This window comes from Mustela lutreola, chromosome 5 (assembly GCF_030435805.1).
Source record: "Mustela lutreola isolate mMusLut2 chromosome 5, mMusLut2.pri, whole genome shotgun sequence".
NCBI classification, from domain to species: Eukaryota; Metazoa; Chordata; class Mammalia; order Carnivora; family Mustelidae; genus Mustela; species Mustela lutreola.
Window position 1 is genome coordinate 104,352,353 of NC_081294.1, and position 19,724 is coordinate 104,372,076.

At 35.5% G+C, this 19,724-nt stretch overlaps 1 protein-coding gene across 1 annotated transcript in view; it reads right to left on the bottom strand.

The window, feature by feature from the left end:
• WDR41 (WD repeat domain 41) overlaps positions 1–19,393 on the bottom strand; it is a 43,904-nt gene extending 24,511 nt beyond the window's left edge. The window contains exons 1-5 of the mRNA XM_059175298.1: positions 19,042–19,393; positions 16,497–16,612; positions 5,238–5,286; positions 3,830–3,961; positions 1,277–1,339 (exon numbers count right to left, since the gene is read on the bottom strand). Of these exons, the coding sequence (XP_059031281.1) occupies positions 1,277–1,339; positions 3,830–3,961; positions 5,238–5,286; positions 16,497–16,612; positions 19,042–19,092 (411 nt within the window). The 5' untranslated portion in view covers positions 19,093–19,393. The remainder of the gene's footprint in view (positions 1–1,276; positions 1,340–3,829; positions 3,962–5,237; positions 5,287–16,496; positions 16,613–19,041) is intronic.
• Positions 19,394–19,724: the final 331 nt, after the last annotated feature.

Sequence of the window (19,724 nt, forward strand, 5' to 3'; positions counted from 1 at the left end):
TTGATAAATTATCTCTTCAAGGACAACTGATTCCCTGAAATAAGGTGAGTGAAATGCTATCTTTCCACAGTGTCTTATGTGAAACACGATCGCAGCAGGAGTAAAAACAACCATCAAGCTAACATTACAGTAAAACCTCTTCAAAAAGTACTTTCACCACACTGGAATAAGATACCTCTTAATGATCAGTTCCTATAAACAGTTCACCAAAGGAATTTGTCCAAAATACACCAAAGTTTTTCTTCTGAATATTCTCTATTCCTTCAGTTCATGTATTTTCATTTGAAACCTTATGACCTCTATCAAACGGCAGGGATATTTCTTAAGGAATTTTTAAAAAGCACCTTTTCAGATCAAATAAAGCCTTGAAATTCTCATCAAATCAATACTTTATTAACTTGCTCAAATACAGTCCACGGTTAAATTGGATACAAGTATTTCTGGACACTTTCTTCTCCTCAGAAACTCTACTAAATTGATAATAAAAAGAGCAATAGTAGCATGAGATGGCTACCACAGATGATGCCTTTTAAGAAAAAAAATCAAATACCTTGATTACTGGCACAAAGCAATTCTTTTAACATAAAAAAAAATTGTTAGCTCCAATGTAAAGACAAATTATCCTTAAAACAAATAAGGAAACATCACATTTTACAAGATCAGTTCCTCAAACTTGCTGACAATATTGAAAAAGAGTGGCATTTTCTAAGAACATCCGAGGTAACTTCTGTAGGAATCAAAGTAACAAGGTCCTCTCCAACATGGGGCAGAATTCATATCATGTGATAAGCCCCAATTAATATTTGTTTGTAAAATGAAAGGAATTAATAGTAGCAGGTTATGAGCCACATAACATTTCTCTGGAACTAAGGAATTCATTTGTCTCATCCTCATGACCGTATAAAAAGCAGAGACTAAGGGACAAATAAATCCATGTTTTTAGTTCAAAATACAAAAAACAAAACAAAACAAAAAAGACTAGCTATTGGAATAGTCATTCTGCAAGTAACATATCTTCCTAAAATTACCTACAAGAAACATACTAGGTACTATCCTTATGTTGTTATATATTCACTCCCGTATCTAATTTTAAGTTCAAACATTCTAATATTTAATATAGAAGCTCTAAAAATCCAGTCTTTGAAAAATCAAATGACTGTAGGTATGCGTGAAAGAAATAATTCCTAAAACCAACAAAAGTAATTTCATATAACTTATTAAACATTTTTTCTAAAACAAAAACATTATTACCAGTAGATAATGCACAAGATTTTACCTTTACAGTAGACTGGAAGCTGGATACTTTCCGAACCTGTCTGCCGGTATCACAATCCCATAAGTAAACTTATGTTAAGAAATAATTTCTAAACGAAAGGTTAAAATCTCAGTTAGGAGATAACTTTTCTAATAGTTAAATTATGAATATTACACATTCAGGTAGAAAAATCTTAAAGTAAAGCATAAAATATTTATCATTTATGCCATTAATAAAATTAAATCATATAGTAAGTTATCAACTCAGCATAGCAAGCTTACAACCTAAAATAAGTTTGAGGCAAATTTTACTATCAAACTATGTGAAAATGTCAACAAAATGAGTGGTCTGAATACTGAGTATTTGCAGGCATTAAATATTTTTACAAGTGTTTAAATTTTAAGACTTACTCTCTAAAACTGTCCACCATAATCTAATAAACATTGAATGAAGTATTTATACCCAAAACTGTCAACTTCATTAATTCTCACTTGAAAGCTCCTCAATATGCATGGCATGACTTACTACTATTCTACTAATTCAAAGAACCCTGTGACAGTGTATTACTTGTAAACATATTTAAAACCATTAAAGGACTTCCATTAAGTATCCAAGGTTAGTTTGACTTAAGGAGCATAACAATTTTCCAACTTTTCACCCCATTTCCTAAGGTAACATACACATTTTGCAGCATCTTTGGGCACACATTTATAACATGCAGACAAATATATATACATATATACAGGTATACACACACACACACACACGTAAATGAATAGAGTTAAGACTCACTTGACAAAAATGAAAAATTTATCTTCAACATTTAATTAATAAAGTTTATTAATAGTGGAGGCTCAAGCAGCCTGAAATTATTTTTAACAAGAAAATCCGTGAAGAAAATGTCTCTATACCATCATTTTAAAGTGACGTTCATATTGACACTGTCTCAACTACTCATCTCCATACTATAACAGCCACTTAATAATTGCCTCTAAGATTATAGTAGCTTAGGAAGGGTCTAATAAAAACAAAGTATTTTAAATTCTGTTTTTGTAGATTATACTGATACTGAAAACAAACAAAAAGTTTAGGCCCTAAAATAATATTTGTCTCAGTGGAACAGTAGTAATAAAGTTACTCTGACTCAAACCTATGTAATATTGCTTATGCAACACTGTCATCACAAAATACACTTTACTTCCTGTAAATCTTACCTTGAAATTTTTTCACCTATTAGCAATCTGTCTAGAAATCACTTGAGCTAATGAGCTCATTTAAAGTGCGTTATGGGGCACCTGGATGGCTCAGTCAGTTAATCATCTACCTTCAGTCAGGTCATGGGATTGAGCCCCTGGTCAGGCTCCTTGCTCATCAGGGGAGTCTGCCTCTCCCTCTCTTTCCACCCCTCACTCCTTCTCATGGTAAGGTTTGCAGGCACTCACTCACTCACTCACACTAATAAGTAAATAAAATCTTTCAAAAAAATGAAGTGCATAATAAGCTCTGTCTTGGTTCTGAAGAAGCCCAGGAAACACCTACTCCTCTGGGCATACTCCAAAACTCACTTCCCTCATGCTTCAAACTATTTAAACAGAATTCTCAGGTAAGCACAGACTATTTAAAGTTAATCTCTGATACCTTTTTTAATTAAAAAAAAAAGTAAAATTGAAGTTTCCATTAAGTATTTGGCCAAGGCCTTCACAAATCTAATTCCTCATATAAATATTAAAGGCTAAATTTGTTTAAGGAAAATATTTTATGAAGGCAGTATTATATAGTGGTTCAGAGTTCTGACCCTGCAGTTAGACTGCTTGCCATCTGTCCTTGAATAGCTGTATGACCTAAGACAAACTCTCTGTGCCTCTCTTTTCTTTTCTGGAAGTGAGAATAAGAATACTTATTATAAAAATTAAACACGTTATATATGTATATGGAATATATGTAAAAACATATGTAATATATGTTAAATAGAACAATGCCTAGCACACATAAGTGCTCTCTACAAAACTTTACCATTTTGTTACACCTTAAATTTTTACCTACAAGTTGGCCAGGATGGGAGGGGGGAGTTTACTCTTTTAAAATCATTTTTAAATACTAAATATTAAACACTGAGAAGATGGTAATTCACTTTTCTGCCAAGCTCAGATGTTCAAAAGGTTCTTATGGGTTGGGGCCATTACACTTCTTTTGCTGTACAATACTGTACAAACACAAATGTGAATTATTCTCCAATCTAACTCATCTTTGTTTCTCTAAATTGGAAAGCAAACTGAGATAAGTAAGTACTTTTAAGTCCAAATTCTCCATTTTCTATAACTTAATATAATAGTAACTCTGGAAAAAACAGCTTTAGTCATGGGGTTTTCATCAATAATAAGCCTTTACCTATTTCCAGTCTAACACTTTTCAGATGGCTAACACTTTTAAGATGTGTATTATGAAGACTAGAGCAAAATCATTTTTGCTAAAATGAATGTACAGACAAGCCCTCAAAAGCTAAAAACTAATAATGTATATACTGGTCCCTTGGGTGACTATAGCTATTTCATTTTCTTCCAGATTTAAGGATATAATAACTGTTCTATCAGCAGAAGCTGTCAAGATCAGTTGATTTTTTTCTTCACAAGCTTCCAAGGAAGGAAATGTAATAAGAGCTGTTATCTTTTGAGTGTGTCCATTAAGTTCCAGAAGTTTTTCTCCTGTCTGAAATACCAATAAAAATTTTAATACGCTAATATCATTTTTATAACTTAAATAATCTTAAATGACAACATTAAGAAGAATCACCATATACAAAATACATAATTCTATTTTTAATTACCTAGACGTTACAACTTAACTTTAAGCAATCAAATAGAATCTAAGCAGGTACTAAAGACTGGTCATCAATAATTATTTTCTAATAGAAAATACTAATTTTTAGCATATTTTTACATGGAAATTTATTTTATTTTTTATTATGTTTTGTTAGTCACCATACAGTACAAATCATTAGTTTTTGATGTAGTGTTCCTCGATACACTGTCTGCATATAATACCCAGTTACATGAAATTTTAAAGGGATATTCTTAAAACCATACCATGTAGTTTTAAGAATTGTGTAAATTAAGCATAAAAATATCAGTTACTAATCTGGGGGAAAAATAAGGAGCCTCATTACTCAAGTATTTGAGTAAACCTCCAAACTAAAATGTTGAAGGAAATAAAAGTTAGCATAACAACAACACTATACATATACTGTACACATCCCAGAGTAGTTCAACCACTCATAAAGTCAGTCTCCACTCCATCTCTAACACCAGCATCTATTCCTATCTGTCCAGTGTCTTCAGCTATCAGTCTCTCACTGATTTTTCCAAGTAGTAAACACATAAAGATCCAATGTAAATAAAACACAAATTGCAAACCCTTCCAAGGTTGCAGGATTTCATGAACATGGTGAACACAATGTTAAATAACTGCTTTAATCACTGGCAAAGCCACTGAAAAATGAGGATTTGACAGAGTCAGACCAGATAACAATTCAAATAACAGGGAGAAGACAAATGCTTCAAAAGAGAATAATTTGAATATCTAAAGATCAGCCTTAAAAATTTGGTGAAGTCTTAAATATTTTTGAAAAAAATTAGCCTTTTATTACATTCCTACTAAAGTCAAACATGAGAAAAATATTGTATTTATGCTATCATACAATTTTGAAATAAAAATTCCATCTTCCACAAAAATCAACACTTGATTCATTTTCAAAGTCAGTGCATAGTTGCTAAAAACTTAAATTTTGTTCAGTAAGATTAAAACTTTCCCTATTATGAAATATTGACCCCCATTTAAAATGGGCTCAGGCCAAGTAGACTTTTTCAAGTATTAATTAGTTTCAGTATACTTCTATACAGGTATATACCCAGATAGTGTTTATGAATGCAGACTCATCTACTCAGTCCTGTCTTTATTACACAATTCACATAGAATTAATACACACCTGGGCATTCCACACAACTATAATTCCGTCATCACCAGCAGATGCAAATCTGGGTAGAGAAAAAAGGTAAAAGAATAAATTAAAAAAAAAATTTCTAGTGATATTTATAGGCTAAAATTTCTAAGAATTATCAGAATTTATTAATGGTTTTTTAACTAATATTAACCCCGATTAAGTTAAGCCAATTCAACAAATAATTATAGACTACCTTCTAAGTTTTATGCCAGGTATTGAGATCCAAAGATAAATAAAACCATTCACAGCATTACAATGAATCAACTCTAAAACTCTAAGAAAGAGGGAGACTTATAAATAATCTTTAAAGTCATTCCTGGCTTTAAAAATATAATTAAACCCCGACAGGTGATATGAAACCAAACTGAGGAAGAGCTTCATTGATAGGAAGTGGTATTCCAAGAGTGGAACAAAAGAATCACATCTCCAGGGGCACCTGAGTGGCTCAGTGGGTTAAGCCTCTGCCTTCGGCTCGGGTCATGATCCCAGGGTCCTGGGATCAAGCCCCACATCGGGCTCTCTGCTCTGCAGGGAGCCTGCTTCCTCCTCTCTCTCTGCCTGCCTCTCTGCCTACTTGTGATCTCTGTCAGATAAATAAAGAAAAAATCTTTAAAAAAAAAAAAAAAAAGAATCACATCTCCAGATAAGTTCATTATTTCTCTTATTTTCTCTGTAAGGATTTTTTAACTACTATTTAAAGCCAAAATCTCTCCTTTGCTCCACTTGGCTCTGTTTTTTCATGTAAATACTATGTTCTTAGTTTGGAAGCTTTGAGGTTTTTTTGTGGGTTTTTGTTTTGTTTTTTAGTGGAAATACTTGAAATGCAAAATGGCAAAGAAAAGTTTATTTCCTGCCATGAAAAAAGAGCTGTGATGAACTCGGTTATAGCTTCTCTCTGCTCTTTACTTCCCATTCACTCTACATAAAGGAATAATCATACACATTTTATAGAAAGAATGCCAAGAAAAATAATTTGCTGTACACGATTACTCATCATAGTGAATGCATTATAGGAAAATCAAGAAACTATTGTTCTCAAGCAATGTCCCAACACAGCAGTATACAGCAATAACAACATGTCAAGTAATTTATTAATAATGTAGTACATAAGTTTGTTAATGACTCTTTAATGAATCAAAATTGATCCAAAGTTGTTCCAATATCACTTTCATTCACTGAAATTCTAACATTTGTTTTTTGAAAAGGATAGAGAGAAATGGTATTATAGAAAGCCAGCTATGAACTATGCCTAACTGGCCCCTTATAGTTAACAACCATAAATAATGATAATCCACTGGCAGCTATAACATTTAAAAAATGTGTTCTTCCTTGCAAGACTTCCTTGCAAAACCTTGTTAGTGGGTTTCATAAGATCTGGGTATGTCTTGAATGTCTTCATTACAGGAAACATACAAGTCTATCACTGGGGAATTGATACACTAAGACAACAAAAGTTACTTTGTTACTGAGAGTATCAGGAAATTCTAATCAATTTTACCACTATATGAGATCCATAAAATCTCACTACTTCAGTAATGTAACAATTTCCTTAAAACTCCAAACTGAGCTTCAAGTTCTAATTTCTCATGCTCAGTTTCAGAGTCCCATAAGTAACTTGTCTTCACTGGCTCTGAAAATTCCCATACTCATTTCAGTACTCATTTCTAAATCCTTCAATTATAGCTCCTACTATAGGAGCTAAGAGATTATTCAGGAGACGGGAAACTGGTCAAACACAACCTCACCAAAGTCTGTTAACAATTTTTTTAATATAGAACTACCTATCTTTTTAATGGAAGGACCTTTAGAACTTCCTAGGTAACTAGTAAGAAATCACATGCAGATTTTTTTTTTTAAATCCATGCCTAACATTCTTATTTCAAAATGAAGTATATAAAAAATCTGGAAATTAAAGAAAAAACAATCATTTTTAAATTAAAAATACAACTTCTTATTTAATGACACACCTTTTTCTGACTCAAAATATTAAACAATGCCTAAGTATCAAAAATAGTTGCTGGATGTCAATGTTTAATAGCTTATGTTTCTAGGCCTATTGATTTCTTTTTATTTGTATAGTGATGGTGGCGAGGCAGGACTCAAGATCTTAAGTTTTCTTTGGTATAAAACATCAATTTCTATTGATTCTCGAAACTCTTATAATTGCTTTTCTCCCTTATAGAAGACTGCAGGTTGAAAATACATACTCTTTTCTAACCCTGATTTTTAACTTCTCATTATTGTTTTATCATGTCTGAATCTCATGAGTTCACAATGAGAGACGACTGAACGGTTGAGAGTTAAGAAATGAGATATAGAGCATTTCGCCTCAAACTTTAATTCAATCAGTAGTGAACAAAAGTTAAATCTAAACAATGCTCAATAGTAATGCATGAAATCACAGCCAATTTTTTATTGCTCACAGGTCAATTACCCAGTTGGTGGATATTCAGGCCTTTCAATTTTCTTATATATAGTCTATTGCTGCCTTTTTCTTTCTTTCTTTCTTTCTTTCTTTTTTTTTTTTTTTGCCATTTCAGTATTTATTATTACCTCCTCTAAAGAGAAAACATGAAGCTTAGAAATGCAAATCAATATAACTTTGCTACATATTAGTATCTCCCATAAAATAAATAAAGGGCTTGGAGATCATTTGCAAATTACAATTATCCATGCTATTAGGATGGATAATTGAAAACTAGCTACACTTTATCAGTTTATCTTAAACTATAATCAGTTCATCCTAATCAGTCAAGCACACACTTCAGCCACCTGCAAATCAGAAATGAAAATTCAACCCAAGAATTCCTAATAGTAAGATACACTGTAATTGCTAAAAAGAAGTAATAAAGTATAAAAAAGGAGTAATTAAAATGCCAGTAAGGTTTAAACTATTCAGTGGAAGGAAGAACTGTGGCTGTACTGCATTAAAATTACATATAATAATTTTTAAAAACATTCTAAATTCATTGAATCCAAAAATTCAAATCTATAGTTACGGTTTTAAGAGAAATGCTTCCTTACTAATTAGTATATAATGTATTTAGTAAGATTCATGCTGGGTGACAGGGAAATGTCAAGATCAATTATATGTGGTTCTTGCTTCAAAATCTTAAAATTCAGTGATTGTTTAAAAATGTACTATATTTCATCAACTTTAAGATTGTTATCAAGTGTAAGACATTCTGTACTGCCAATTATAACTGAAAGACACCAACAATTATAGGATGTCTCCAAATTTCAGAGATTTTAAAATAGGGAAAAAAAAAAGGCTTCTCAGCATCAATGAAATATAGTAACTGTTGTATTTATTGATGTATGATATGACACTTTCTGGTCAAACAAATCTCTGATTATCTCTAGCAGGTTTAAAGCACTAAAGAAATGCTTTTTCAATGAATAGATTAATGAATAAACAAACATTGCAGTGTTGCAAGGGCTCCATAAAATAGAAAATCATTAAGTGTATTAAAGTAACCTCATTTTTCTTTTTATCATTGTTAACATATCAATATACTGTCAAAACAAAAATTAAAATTAAAAAATTTAAAACCTGGAATAAATTCATTTTTTTCATGTTCCTGTCCCATATGTATATGCATATACCTTTCAACTTGAAACCACATCTTCAAGAATACTCATTGACTAAATGACCCAGAAAAAACTGTGTGTATGAAAAGAAGTTTAACAAGGTGAAGCATGATTTAATGAAGAATGATAGCAGAGCTTCTAGAATGTTTCATCCTCTCCTACTGATTATGAGAACAAAACTTATCATGAGAGTTGATTCACTCACTCATTCAGAAATATTAAACACTAACTATATATTAAGCATTAAATGTAATTATATGTATATTTGATAATACATATTTGATACTGAAAGTAAAGCTCAAAAGAATAGTTCTTGCCAGGGCACCTGGGTGGCTCAGTAGGTTAAAGCCTCTGCCTTTGGCTCAGGTCATGATCCCAGGGTCCTGGGATTGAGCCCCACATCAGGCTCTCTGCTCGCCAGGGAGCCTGCTTCCCCATCTCTCTCTCTGCCTACTTTTGATCTCCGTCAAATAAATAAATAAAAATCTTTAAAAAAAAAATAGTTCTTGCCTTTAAAGAACTCAGTCTACATTACTAAGTAATGCTATAGGGTCCAGATCACAAATCCATTGAGAATTCTCATTTGTACTCATTTCAATTTATAGAAGTCATTCCTTTTAAACACCTTCCCTTTGAATATCCCAGAGAAAAGTACTCTCATTCTTGCCAACTGTGAACTGAAAAGTACGGCAAAGCTTCGCAAAGATCTGTATAACACAAAATATTTTCACAAGTAATTCCTATGTCTATTACTTAAGGGCTTATTTAACAGTTCTTATTCATTTAAATTTATTTCAATTAGGTCAAAGATGCTACAGATTCACATACAACCTTAGAGGACAAAATGAAAGGTATAGTCCATAAAACTTCCTGTACTCATTATCTACCAAAAAGCCCTGGAAAAATAAAAATAGAACAGTATTACGGCAAAACACAAAATCCCTGTGGTTAACTAACTCCCCACCCAATCCACAAGTACTTTCTAATGCATGATGCAACTAAAATAGTGTATATTTCTTACAATAAAATAGAAATGAAAAATGGTACAATATCAAAAACCCAACCAAACCAAAAAAAATAAAAAAACTTTCATTTCAAATAGATATTTACTTATCTATTAGAACTACTTGAAGAAAATCAGAGAAGTGTGTAGAAACTTGTAAGAGAAGCAGAAGGGAACTCAAAAGCGTTTCCATGAGCCACACACATTGATGTCACTGATCCTTTCAAGAGATTTACTAGAATATCCACCAAACTTTTTCTTAAGAAAAATGCATACATTAACATAACTCTAATACCTGAATGTCTAAGGTCCTTTTTTAGCTCACACACAATGAAGGTGGGATGATTCCACAGTTTTCATGGTCAATAGAAAAGGTAAACCCTTAATAAATTCTCCCCTCCCCCAAATCACAAACAGAAAGCTAAACTACAACATCAAAGTTTACAAATACTAGAAAACCAAAACTCCCTTGGACTTCTATCAGGGGAAACCTCCATTCACCTGAGCTCAAGTTTCTGTGAAAGAATTTCTACTACTAGAGAAACATCCCTGGCCTCTCTCTGACCCACTGGTCAAATAAATGAGTGTACGAGAATAAATTAATAAGAATGCTCAGTTTAGACCATGCAGGGTTTTCTCTGAAGGTTTATCTGTTTCTATAGGGGAAACATTCTGCTCCACTCTTATTTTTCAAGTAAGCCTAAATCTGAGTGGGAAGCTTGCAGATGTCCAGGTGTGTACCAGTGATCTGAGTGAATAAGTCTACCTAACTCAAGATGAAGTATTAGAAATCACTAGGGTTATATATCAAAGCCAATATCCTTTAACACAGGTTCATCTGTGTGTTCAGGTCCATCTGTGTGATTCCTGCACCTAATATCTAAGAAAAAGTTTTATTCTGAAACAAAAATACCTTTTAAATTGGCATTATTAGGGGCTGCCTGGGTGGCTCAGTGGGTTGAGCCTCTGCCTTCGGCTCAGGTCATGATCTCAGGGTCCTGGGATCGAGTCCCACATCGGGCTCTCTGCTAGGCAGGGAGCCTGCTTCCTCTTCTCTCTCTCTTTCTCTGCTTGCCTCTCTGCCTACTTGTGATCTCTCTCTGTCAAATAAATAAAAAAAATCTTAAAAAAAAAAAAGAAAGAAAAAATTGGCATTATTATTTCCTCTATATCAAATATATATCATTTTTAAATTTTTTATCACAGATAAATATACATTCAAGTATACACAGTATAAAAAAAATTCCAGGTATTCCTCATCTCTCTTCAATAATTATCAACTCATGGCCAATACTGTTTCCTCTGTACACACCCAAGCACCCCTGGAAATTACTTAGAAGTAAATACACCAACTACATGTCATCAGTAAATATTTCAGTGTGTATCTTTTAGAACTCCTTTATATCAGGACTAAAGAAACCATTTAATTTCTTAATATCACCATGTACTCAAGAATCAAATTTCCCTGTCTCAGGATTTTTTTAAGTTTATGAGAAGCAGGATCTAAATAAAGTTCATAATTGCAGTGGTGGATTATCTCTGAAGTCTCGTCTATTCTATTCATTCCTTCTTCTAGTTTTCTCCCTGCAATTAAACATCTGCCTCATAGAGTTCTCACAGTCTGGATTTTGCTAGCTTCCTTCCTATGCGATCATTCAACATGCACCTTTGTCCCCTATATTTCCGGTAAATTGATATATCTAGAGACTTAATCAGATTTAAATCTGACTTTTCGGTAGGGCCATTTCATTGGGAGTTCATATACTCCAAAAGGAAATGTAATTTCTGGTAGTCTTTGTTTTGTGAGCATGTGATGTTACCAGCCAACAATAAACTGTCTAAATTTGTTATCAGAGGTTGCAAAATTACGATATTCCAAATTCATGATCCTTCCTAGCTTGAATTCTTCCATAAGGAGAAATTTCTTCCCAACCATTATTACTGATCCCAAGATACAGTTTGTATAGGAAAGGCAACATACATCTTGCAGATATCCCTTCAAGAGAGGAAGCTGCCCAGCTCTGAGGAATGTGGTTAACATGCCTCCAGCTGTTCACTTTAGGGTCCACTTCAGCTTTCAAGCCAAAGTCATACTATCTCAGTTGGCTCCTAGCCAAAAAAAATTAAACAGGGCCATGGACATTCCTGGATGGCCTTCAGCAAACGACTAAGCAAGGCAGGGTTAAAAGCCCCATTTATTTCTATTTAACACAGAATTCCTCTAAAGAGCATTCTTTCCTCCAGAGGTCCCCACTGGGCCTAGAGAGCCACAGTCTGAGATAGCTCCCCTTGTCTAATCCTGCTTCCTCTGTTTTCCCTTCATTGATGTCTCTAATAAACCACTTGTGTGCTCAATTCCATTTTGCTATCTGTTTTGCTGGGCACTCAGGTATTAAAAGGGTCTAAATCACCTTGACTACTGATTTCTATTCTCTGAATGTTAGTGAGAAAGATAATTTTAGCTTAAGAATGTTTCCTTAAAGATGTAACATACTGTTTGTTGTCAGTGAATTACCAAACTGGCCGAGTTTATTTAGACCCTTGTGAATGTACAGCTTCACCAGCTATCCTGGGGGCACATTCTGTTCTGTACTCTGGCATTTCATGGGTCACCTGATTCTTTTCCAGTCATGATCACCATCCTACATAACCTTGTCTGTTTCCTGGAGGAGCAAGGAATGGTCAAATAAGCAACAAAGAAAACTATTCTTAAAATGTGTTATGAACTCAGTTTAGTTTAATGTGTCAAGTGCTAGAGTATTACATGCAATTTTAGCACAGTCCATTTTTTGGAAGACTCTTGCTGAGGCTTAGCCTTCTTTAGTGATCTCCCAATCAATATGACCCTCACTTCACGTTCAAAAAACAGTAAGAAGAAAAGAAAAGGCAGCTGTCTGTTAGGTTATACAGGATTTATTTGGTATCTTCAAAAACCAATCTGTGAAAATTTTCCACTCACTGATTTTAGCTGAGCCGCCAAGAAAACAAGAAAATCCTTCTGCAAAATTCTCAATAAAATGATATTATCTAAAGACCTGAAGCGTGAAACCTGGATTACAACAGCTGACCAAAACACTAGAATGTAAGGTCGACAAAAATTAAATAAAAACATAAAAAGAATAATATATATTTCTGTAATTTGACCATACACAAATAATGTACACTAGCAATGGTAAAGATAATTCTAAATTATCTAACCTACTAAATTAAGAATGAAAATGTAATATGAAATGAAATGAAAAATATAAATATCTATTTAAATGAATATTCTTATAGTTTGTAGATTTCTTACATCTTCCTTACCAGTAGTGACTCCTTCATGGTGGTAGTTGTTCTTTTTTCAGTGCAGAATTAAATTTTTTAAAGCAAAACACACTGAAACTTCTACAGGTCTTTGACAGGAAAACCTTGTGTCTAACTAGATATAAATTTTCACACAATAACAGCATGAGCACAAAGAATTAAATGTGACTCATGTGGAAATATCTACACTTTATTGTAAAAGCCAAAATGCAGGGTTTTCATATCTTTCTAGACATTCAGATTCCCTGTGATCAGTAACAAACATGGCCACAAATTATTCTCCCTTCCTGTGTCTAGCAGCATTAGCAATAGGACTTAGTCGCTTCTCCCCTCAAGAGGTAGAGTTTATTTAGCCACTCTCGGAGTCTGTGCCAGCTCCTGACTTGCTCTGGCTAACGAAACAGCAGCAAACATGATACAAGTCCTGAGGAGTTTTACATCAGGGCTTGTCCTTTCGCTTGTATTAGAGCTCCATGATCACTATGTGCACAGGCACTTCAGCAACCATACAGAGAAAGCCCAGCCATCCCAGCTGAGTCCAATATGAACCGTCCAGCCCCAGCCAATTTACCTGTTAACCAGAGATGCATTAAGTAAACCTAAAACAAGATCAGCTGATCCCAGCACAGATGGGGGGGGGCGGGGGTTGAAGCCCACCCAGCTGAGCCTCGCCCAATAGCTACCTTCAGTTAGTGAGCTTAGTCAGGAGCAGGTTGTTTTAAACCACTACGTTTGGGGTGGTATTTGAGAGAGCAATAAAGAATTGATACATTTGTCTGTAAATTTTTTTACTGTTTAAAGAACATATACTACTTCATTAAACAACTGATTTATACAGGAGCATCACTGTGGGGGAAAATGCAATCAAATATCAGCATTTGCACAATGATCATTATTCTACGAGATGGCCTTTTCTGCAGTTTCTTCTTTTGTGTAATAGAGCTAAGAGGAGATTTCACAGGACAGATAACAATGAAAATGGAATCTTAACGGTTATTCTATATAAAAAGTTAAAGATCGCATCCTGGAAGTAAATTGTATATTTTTTATTTAACTTTCTCAGACAACATCATCTGAGAATTCCTTAAGACCCAAATGTTAATGATTATGGGCCAAGAAATTGTTTTTTTTTTTAAACCTACTTAGCAACTTAACATGGTAAAATAATAAACTTTAGCTGTCCAAATAGCCTCTATTTCCAGAAATGTTTAGTTTCAAAGCTCTGACTGGCTGGCTGGCTGACTAATGTCTCTCAGAACATATCAACAATGAATACTACTAAAAAGGTTGAAGATTATTATACTATTGTTTATGGCTGGCTCATATGACAACGAAACAGTGCTGTAGGCTAGTAATATATATAAGAAGCAAATCTCAAGCAAAAGATGAGGAACATATCGTTATAACATAATTTGGCTGGATTGTGTCCCTGGTTTCTAGAATGGAGCTGGGCTCCTCACACCTCACCTCAGTTTATGCAAATGAGATGATTCACGCTGGGCCCTCTAGACAATTTAAGGATATGGTCTAGCCATGTGGGAAATATGAACCATGTAATTAGAGGGCTGTGCTTTGAGCCACAGATATTAGCCTGACCATTCAACCTGGCGTTAGAGTGTGGGGACAGGGCAGGGAGAGAAGGACTGGAAATGGAGTTCAATCAGATGGCAAATGACTTAGTCATTCCTATTAATAAACCCCAGTAAAAACTCTGGATAACCAGAGCTTGAGTGAGCTTCCCTGATAGTAATATACACTGAGTGTATATATTAAAAGGTGACATGTTCTAAGGACATGTTCTAAGGACACAGAAACTTTGCATTTGAGGCCTTCCTAGACCTAGTCCTGTGCATCTCTGCACTTGGCTAGTCCTGCCTGTATCCTTTATAATAAAATTGTAATCCTAAGAACAGTGCTTTCCTGAGTTCTGTCAGTGCTTCTAGTAAATATCCAAACTGAGGGCAGTGGGGATTTGTAGCCAGCTGGTCAGAAGTGAGGGATGGCCTGACACCCCTGGACACTGCAGCTGCTGATGGAGGTGAGGGGAGTTCTGTGCAGGACTATGCCCCTAACCTGTAAAATTTGACCTACTCCAGGTAGTGCCAGACTTGCCCTGCACAGGCGAAAAGCAATACCAAAGACATAACAGGCAGCAAGAAGACAAGGTTAATAGACATTAGAAGTGATGGTCAGAATTAGGAATAATCACAACAGCAGTCACTCATGTTGTCAAAATTGAAAAAGAAAAAAAGATAGTAACAAGTATCAAAGGTAAAAAAGAAAATCAGAGATGAAAGTGGGAAAAATGATAGGGAAAACAGACAGAGGGTTAGGGAGTTAGGATGGCATGCAACATGCACACTTAATAGTCCAGGGAGTCACTGACTCAACAACATCAATCACCTGCTACATGTAAGGCACTGTGCCAGGTACTAAGGATACCACAGTGAATGAGAAAAACAGGCCTCCCCCATGAAGTTTAGATTCTAGAGAAGATAAATACTAAATACTTACAAAATTAATTCTAATTGTTTTTATGCTACATGCTACTAAGCATTTAGTTGAATAAGGGCTTAATAAACAGATATAAAGATCAGTAATAAGCTAAATCTACAGTCCTAAAACCTACATACCTCATCTCTATATGCACTTAAACACAACATTGAACATGTTGACAAGAAAGAAAATAATGCACATTTTAAAAGAATTTCCTCAATAATAAAAGATTTAGATTACTTACCTTACATTCCACTAAAAACAGCACATTCCTGGTCGGTACTTCATAGTTAAACATTCCCTATATTTGTTTCTCAAATTTAGGTTCACCTTAACATAACTCCCACTCAAATTCTAAATTCAGTCCCTTCCACAAAACTAACAAAAAATATTACTAAGCACTAACAACAGAAAAACAAAAAACCTTAAACAAGGATCAAGATCAAGTAACGAGATATAACACCCTGACTTCTGGGCAAAAATGACTTCGGCACGTATTTGATCAAGATGCAGATGTCAATTTCTAGTAAATGTTAGTAATGATCACAGTTGAAATTTTTAGAAAAGATATTATGAAGTTGTTTTTAAATATACGATTCCCAGGGCGCCTGGGTGGCTCAGTGGGTTAAAGCCTCTGCCTTCGGCTCAGGTCATGATCCCAGGGTTCTGGGATAGAGCCCCGCATCGGGCTATCTGCTCAGCAAGGAGTCTACTTCCTCCTCTCTCTCTGCCTGCCTCTCTGCCTACTTGTGATCTCTGTCTGTCCAAAAAATAAATAAAGTCTTAAAAAAAATACGATTCCCTAAAAATTCTTCCAAACAGTATGCAATTGGACAACTAGAGCTTCTTACCTGCATTCATCTAACTGCACCAGAAATCGTACAATATCGTGATGAGCTTTCAGTACAAGCAGTTCAGTGTAGGGGTTCTGGGTTTGTTCTTCACCTATAGTCTGTAAAGGAGATTTCTTGCATTGGAAAAAGAAAAAAGAAAAAAAAACAAGAGAGAAAGAAAGAGATTAAACGATTTATTATAAAAGAACATACTGAAATAAAACTGCATGTTACTCATCTAAGAATACAAGACTTAAAAATCTGTTAGATACCATGTTCTAATACTATATACTATTTCCCCTAATATCAGTTAACTACCAATTTAACATACAACATTTCTCTTACTACAAATCCACATCATGAAATTTTTCCTCTTTGTTAGAACTGAGCTAAGTATCCTTAAACTCAGATCATCACTCTTCAGATTGTTAACTAAAAACAATGTAGGGGGGGGGGGGGATTCTCACCCTTGCTATAAATTTTAGTATTTTCAAGTCACCATAAATTTACAGAAAGGGTGAATTTTATTTTAAGAAATTACATCTCAATAAACCTCCTGACCTAAAAAAAAAAAAAAAAAATCAATGGGCCAATCCAACTTAGTATTCAGAATGAGTGTTCTCAAAACTTGACAGAAATAAACCTGCAGCTCAAAGGGTAAATATAGACTAAAACTGTACGGAAAACATGACAGTCACTCAATACATGATTGCTGACTCAATAAACGAAAGCATGAAATCCTTCAGAGTGGATAAATTCAATAAATTCATGTTTGGACAATAATACTGATAAAGAGGGGTGCCTGGGTGGCTCGGGGAGTTAGGCCTCTGCCTTCAGCTCAGGTCCTGGGATCGAGCCCCACATCGGGCTCTGTGCTCAGTGGGGAGCCTGCTTCCCCCCTCTCTCTCTGCCTGCCTTTCTGCCTACTTGTGATCTCTATCAAATAAAGAAATAAAATCTTAAAAAAATAATATTGATAAAGATAATTACTAACATTTACAGAGTATTACGTCACTCACTGCCCAGATGCCAGTCACTGTGCAAAGCACATATGGCATAGAATTCACTCAACTATTCTGTAAGGTAGGTCTGATTAACACCCCTTTCTGTAGTCAAACCCGGTACCATTTCATGATAAGTGGTTCTTTACCTCTGAACTGCAATTTCTCCAACTTGCCATTATTGAGATTTTGGACTGGGTAATTTTTTGCTGTTGAGGACTATCCTATGCACTGTAGGATATTCAACAGTATGTCTAGTTTCTACATACCAGATGCTAACAGAAATCTAATCTCCCCATCCTGAAAATCAAAAATGTTTCCAGACATAGCCAAATATGCTTTAAGGGCAAAATCATCCCAGCAGAGACACAATGCATCAATGAAGGAAAATCAATGGTTCTGACAAAGTACAAATTATATAACCTAACATGCATAAACGTTTTCCACAAAAAATCACCCCCAAAGCAGTGGGTGCTTTTAACTTATCCCATCTCACCTCTACTGGTGGCTCTGATGAAAAAAGCAGAAGTGAGAAATTTGAAAATTGTGTACCACTTCCCTCAAATGAAAGTTTACTGTCCATGGCAGAATTAATGAAATTATGTGACTAATCAAGTAATCAGGTGACTATAGAATCATCATGTCACATATATTATCTATGACTATTCCCGAATGTTTAAGATTTCAGCCTATCTGAAATCAACCTGATCTGAAATATTTTTTTTTATAGACAGTAAGCCTCCACTGCAAAGCTATAAGGAAGTTAAAAGTGAGAAATAAGGCTGCTGACTCACAACCCCAAGTATTTATTTTTAACCATCAAAATAACTATTTTCTACGAGAAATAAAAGGGAATCCATGTACAAATTCTAATTCCCGGGTGGCATCTGAAATAAATTCCAGACCTCAATCCTTTTAAGATTCCAAAATTATTTTATTCTCAATATTTCAAATGTAAATTACAGTCAATCCAATTATTCAGTCCATAAAGAAAGCGTGACTAGGGAACCAAAAAATAGTTAATTACAAAATCATTTCCTTGACTTTGAAGCAAATTATTAATTTTTAAAAACAATTTTATATTTTTGTTGTTGAATAATCAAATAGATTTTCTATTCCCTGAGCAAGCCTCGGTTGATGTTGGGAAGTGACACCAATTCTAATAAACTAAAAAGGTGCAGTCACCACTTGTTGGTAGTTAAGTCAGAAACTTTCATAACTGACATGAAGCTAGTTTAAGAACGGAGAAGACTAGTCCTTAAGCCTGTTGTGGAAACATACATAACAGCTTCAGTTTCCTCCTTTTGAAAAGGCGGTATTTACTTCCCATGTCTTCGGAGAATCAGTTCAGACTCGCTACAGGCAGAGCGTGCCCCACCCACCCCTAACCCCTCTACGCCCGCCCTCCCGCGCCAACCACGCCCTCGACGGCCTCCGAACACGCAGACTCCGCCTCTGCATGGGTCTCCGGCGTCTGAACCCGGAGTGGGGCTGAGACAGAAGCCACCGCTCAGGGAAGCTCGGCCTCTACCGGGGCAGGCAGGATCGCCTGGGGGGTTTACCTCTGCCAGTCCCTGAGGTTCTCGGCCTCCCCCGATCAGCCATCGCAACATCCGCGCAGCGGTGCAGACTCGCAGGGCCCAGGCCCCAGTCAGCCCGAACTCCGCGCCGGGCTCAGGCTCCCCCTGCCTCCGGGACTGCAGCGCAGTGGAAACACAAATACTTGCCGCCCGATTTGCGCAAGGAACGATTAAGTACAAGGCCGAGCCAAGAAAAAAGGAATATTTTTGTCCCCAAAGTGCTGCCGTACTCAGCCAGAGAGGTTTGGTTTGGGGCAGCCACCAGAAAAACAGCAGCTGAAGTCTAGAGCGGCGCGGCGGGGTTCTTAGACGCGCGCAGCACCCAGTGAGCACGCGCAGGGGCTTGCCTCATTTGTGCTCTGCGCTTAGTTAGCTTCAGCGGCCCCTGGTGGACATATGTAGCACAGCACTTGAAGCCCAGAAAGCAACCAGCACCAATAGTCCCCTCCTTTTTTGTTGGCTTTTGACCTTCACTTGACTGGGGGACGGGAAAACCACCACCGTCCCCGTGCCAGTTTCCTAAAGAACTGACTGGAGAAGGTATACTGCAGTATATTCTGCATACAAACTAATCCAGTAGAACATGTGTACACCAGAATAAATCTGGCCAACATTTATTGTATACTGTAAAAAAGGTATTTTGCTAAGAAAGGCTTTTACCTAAG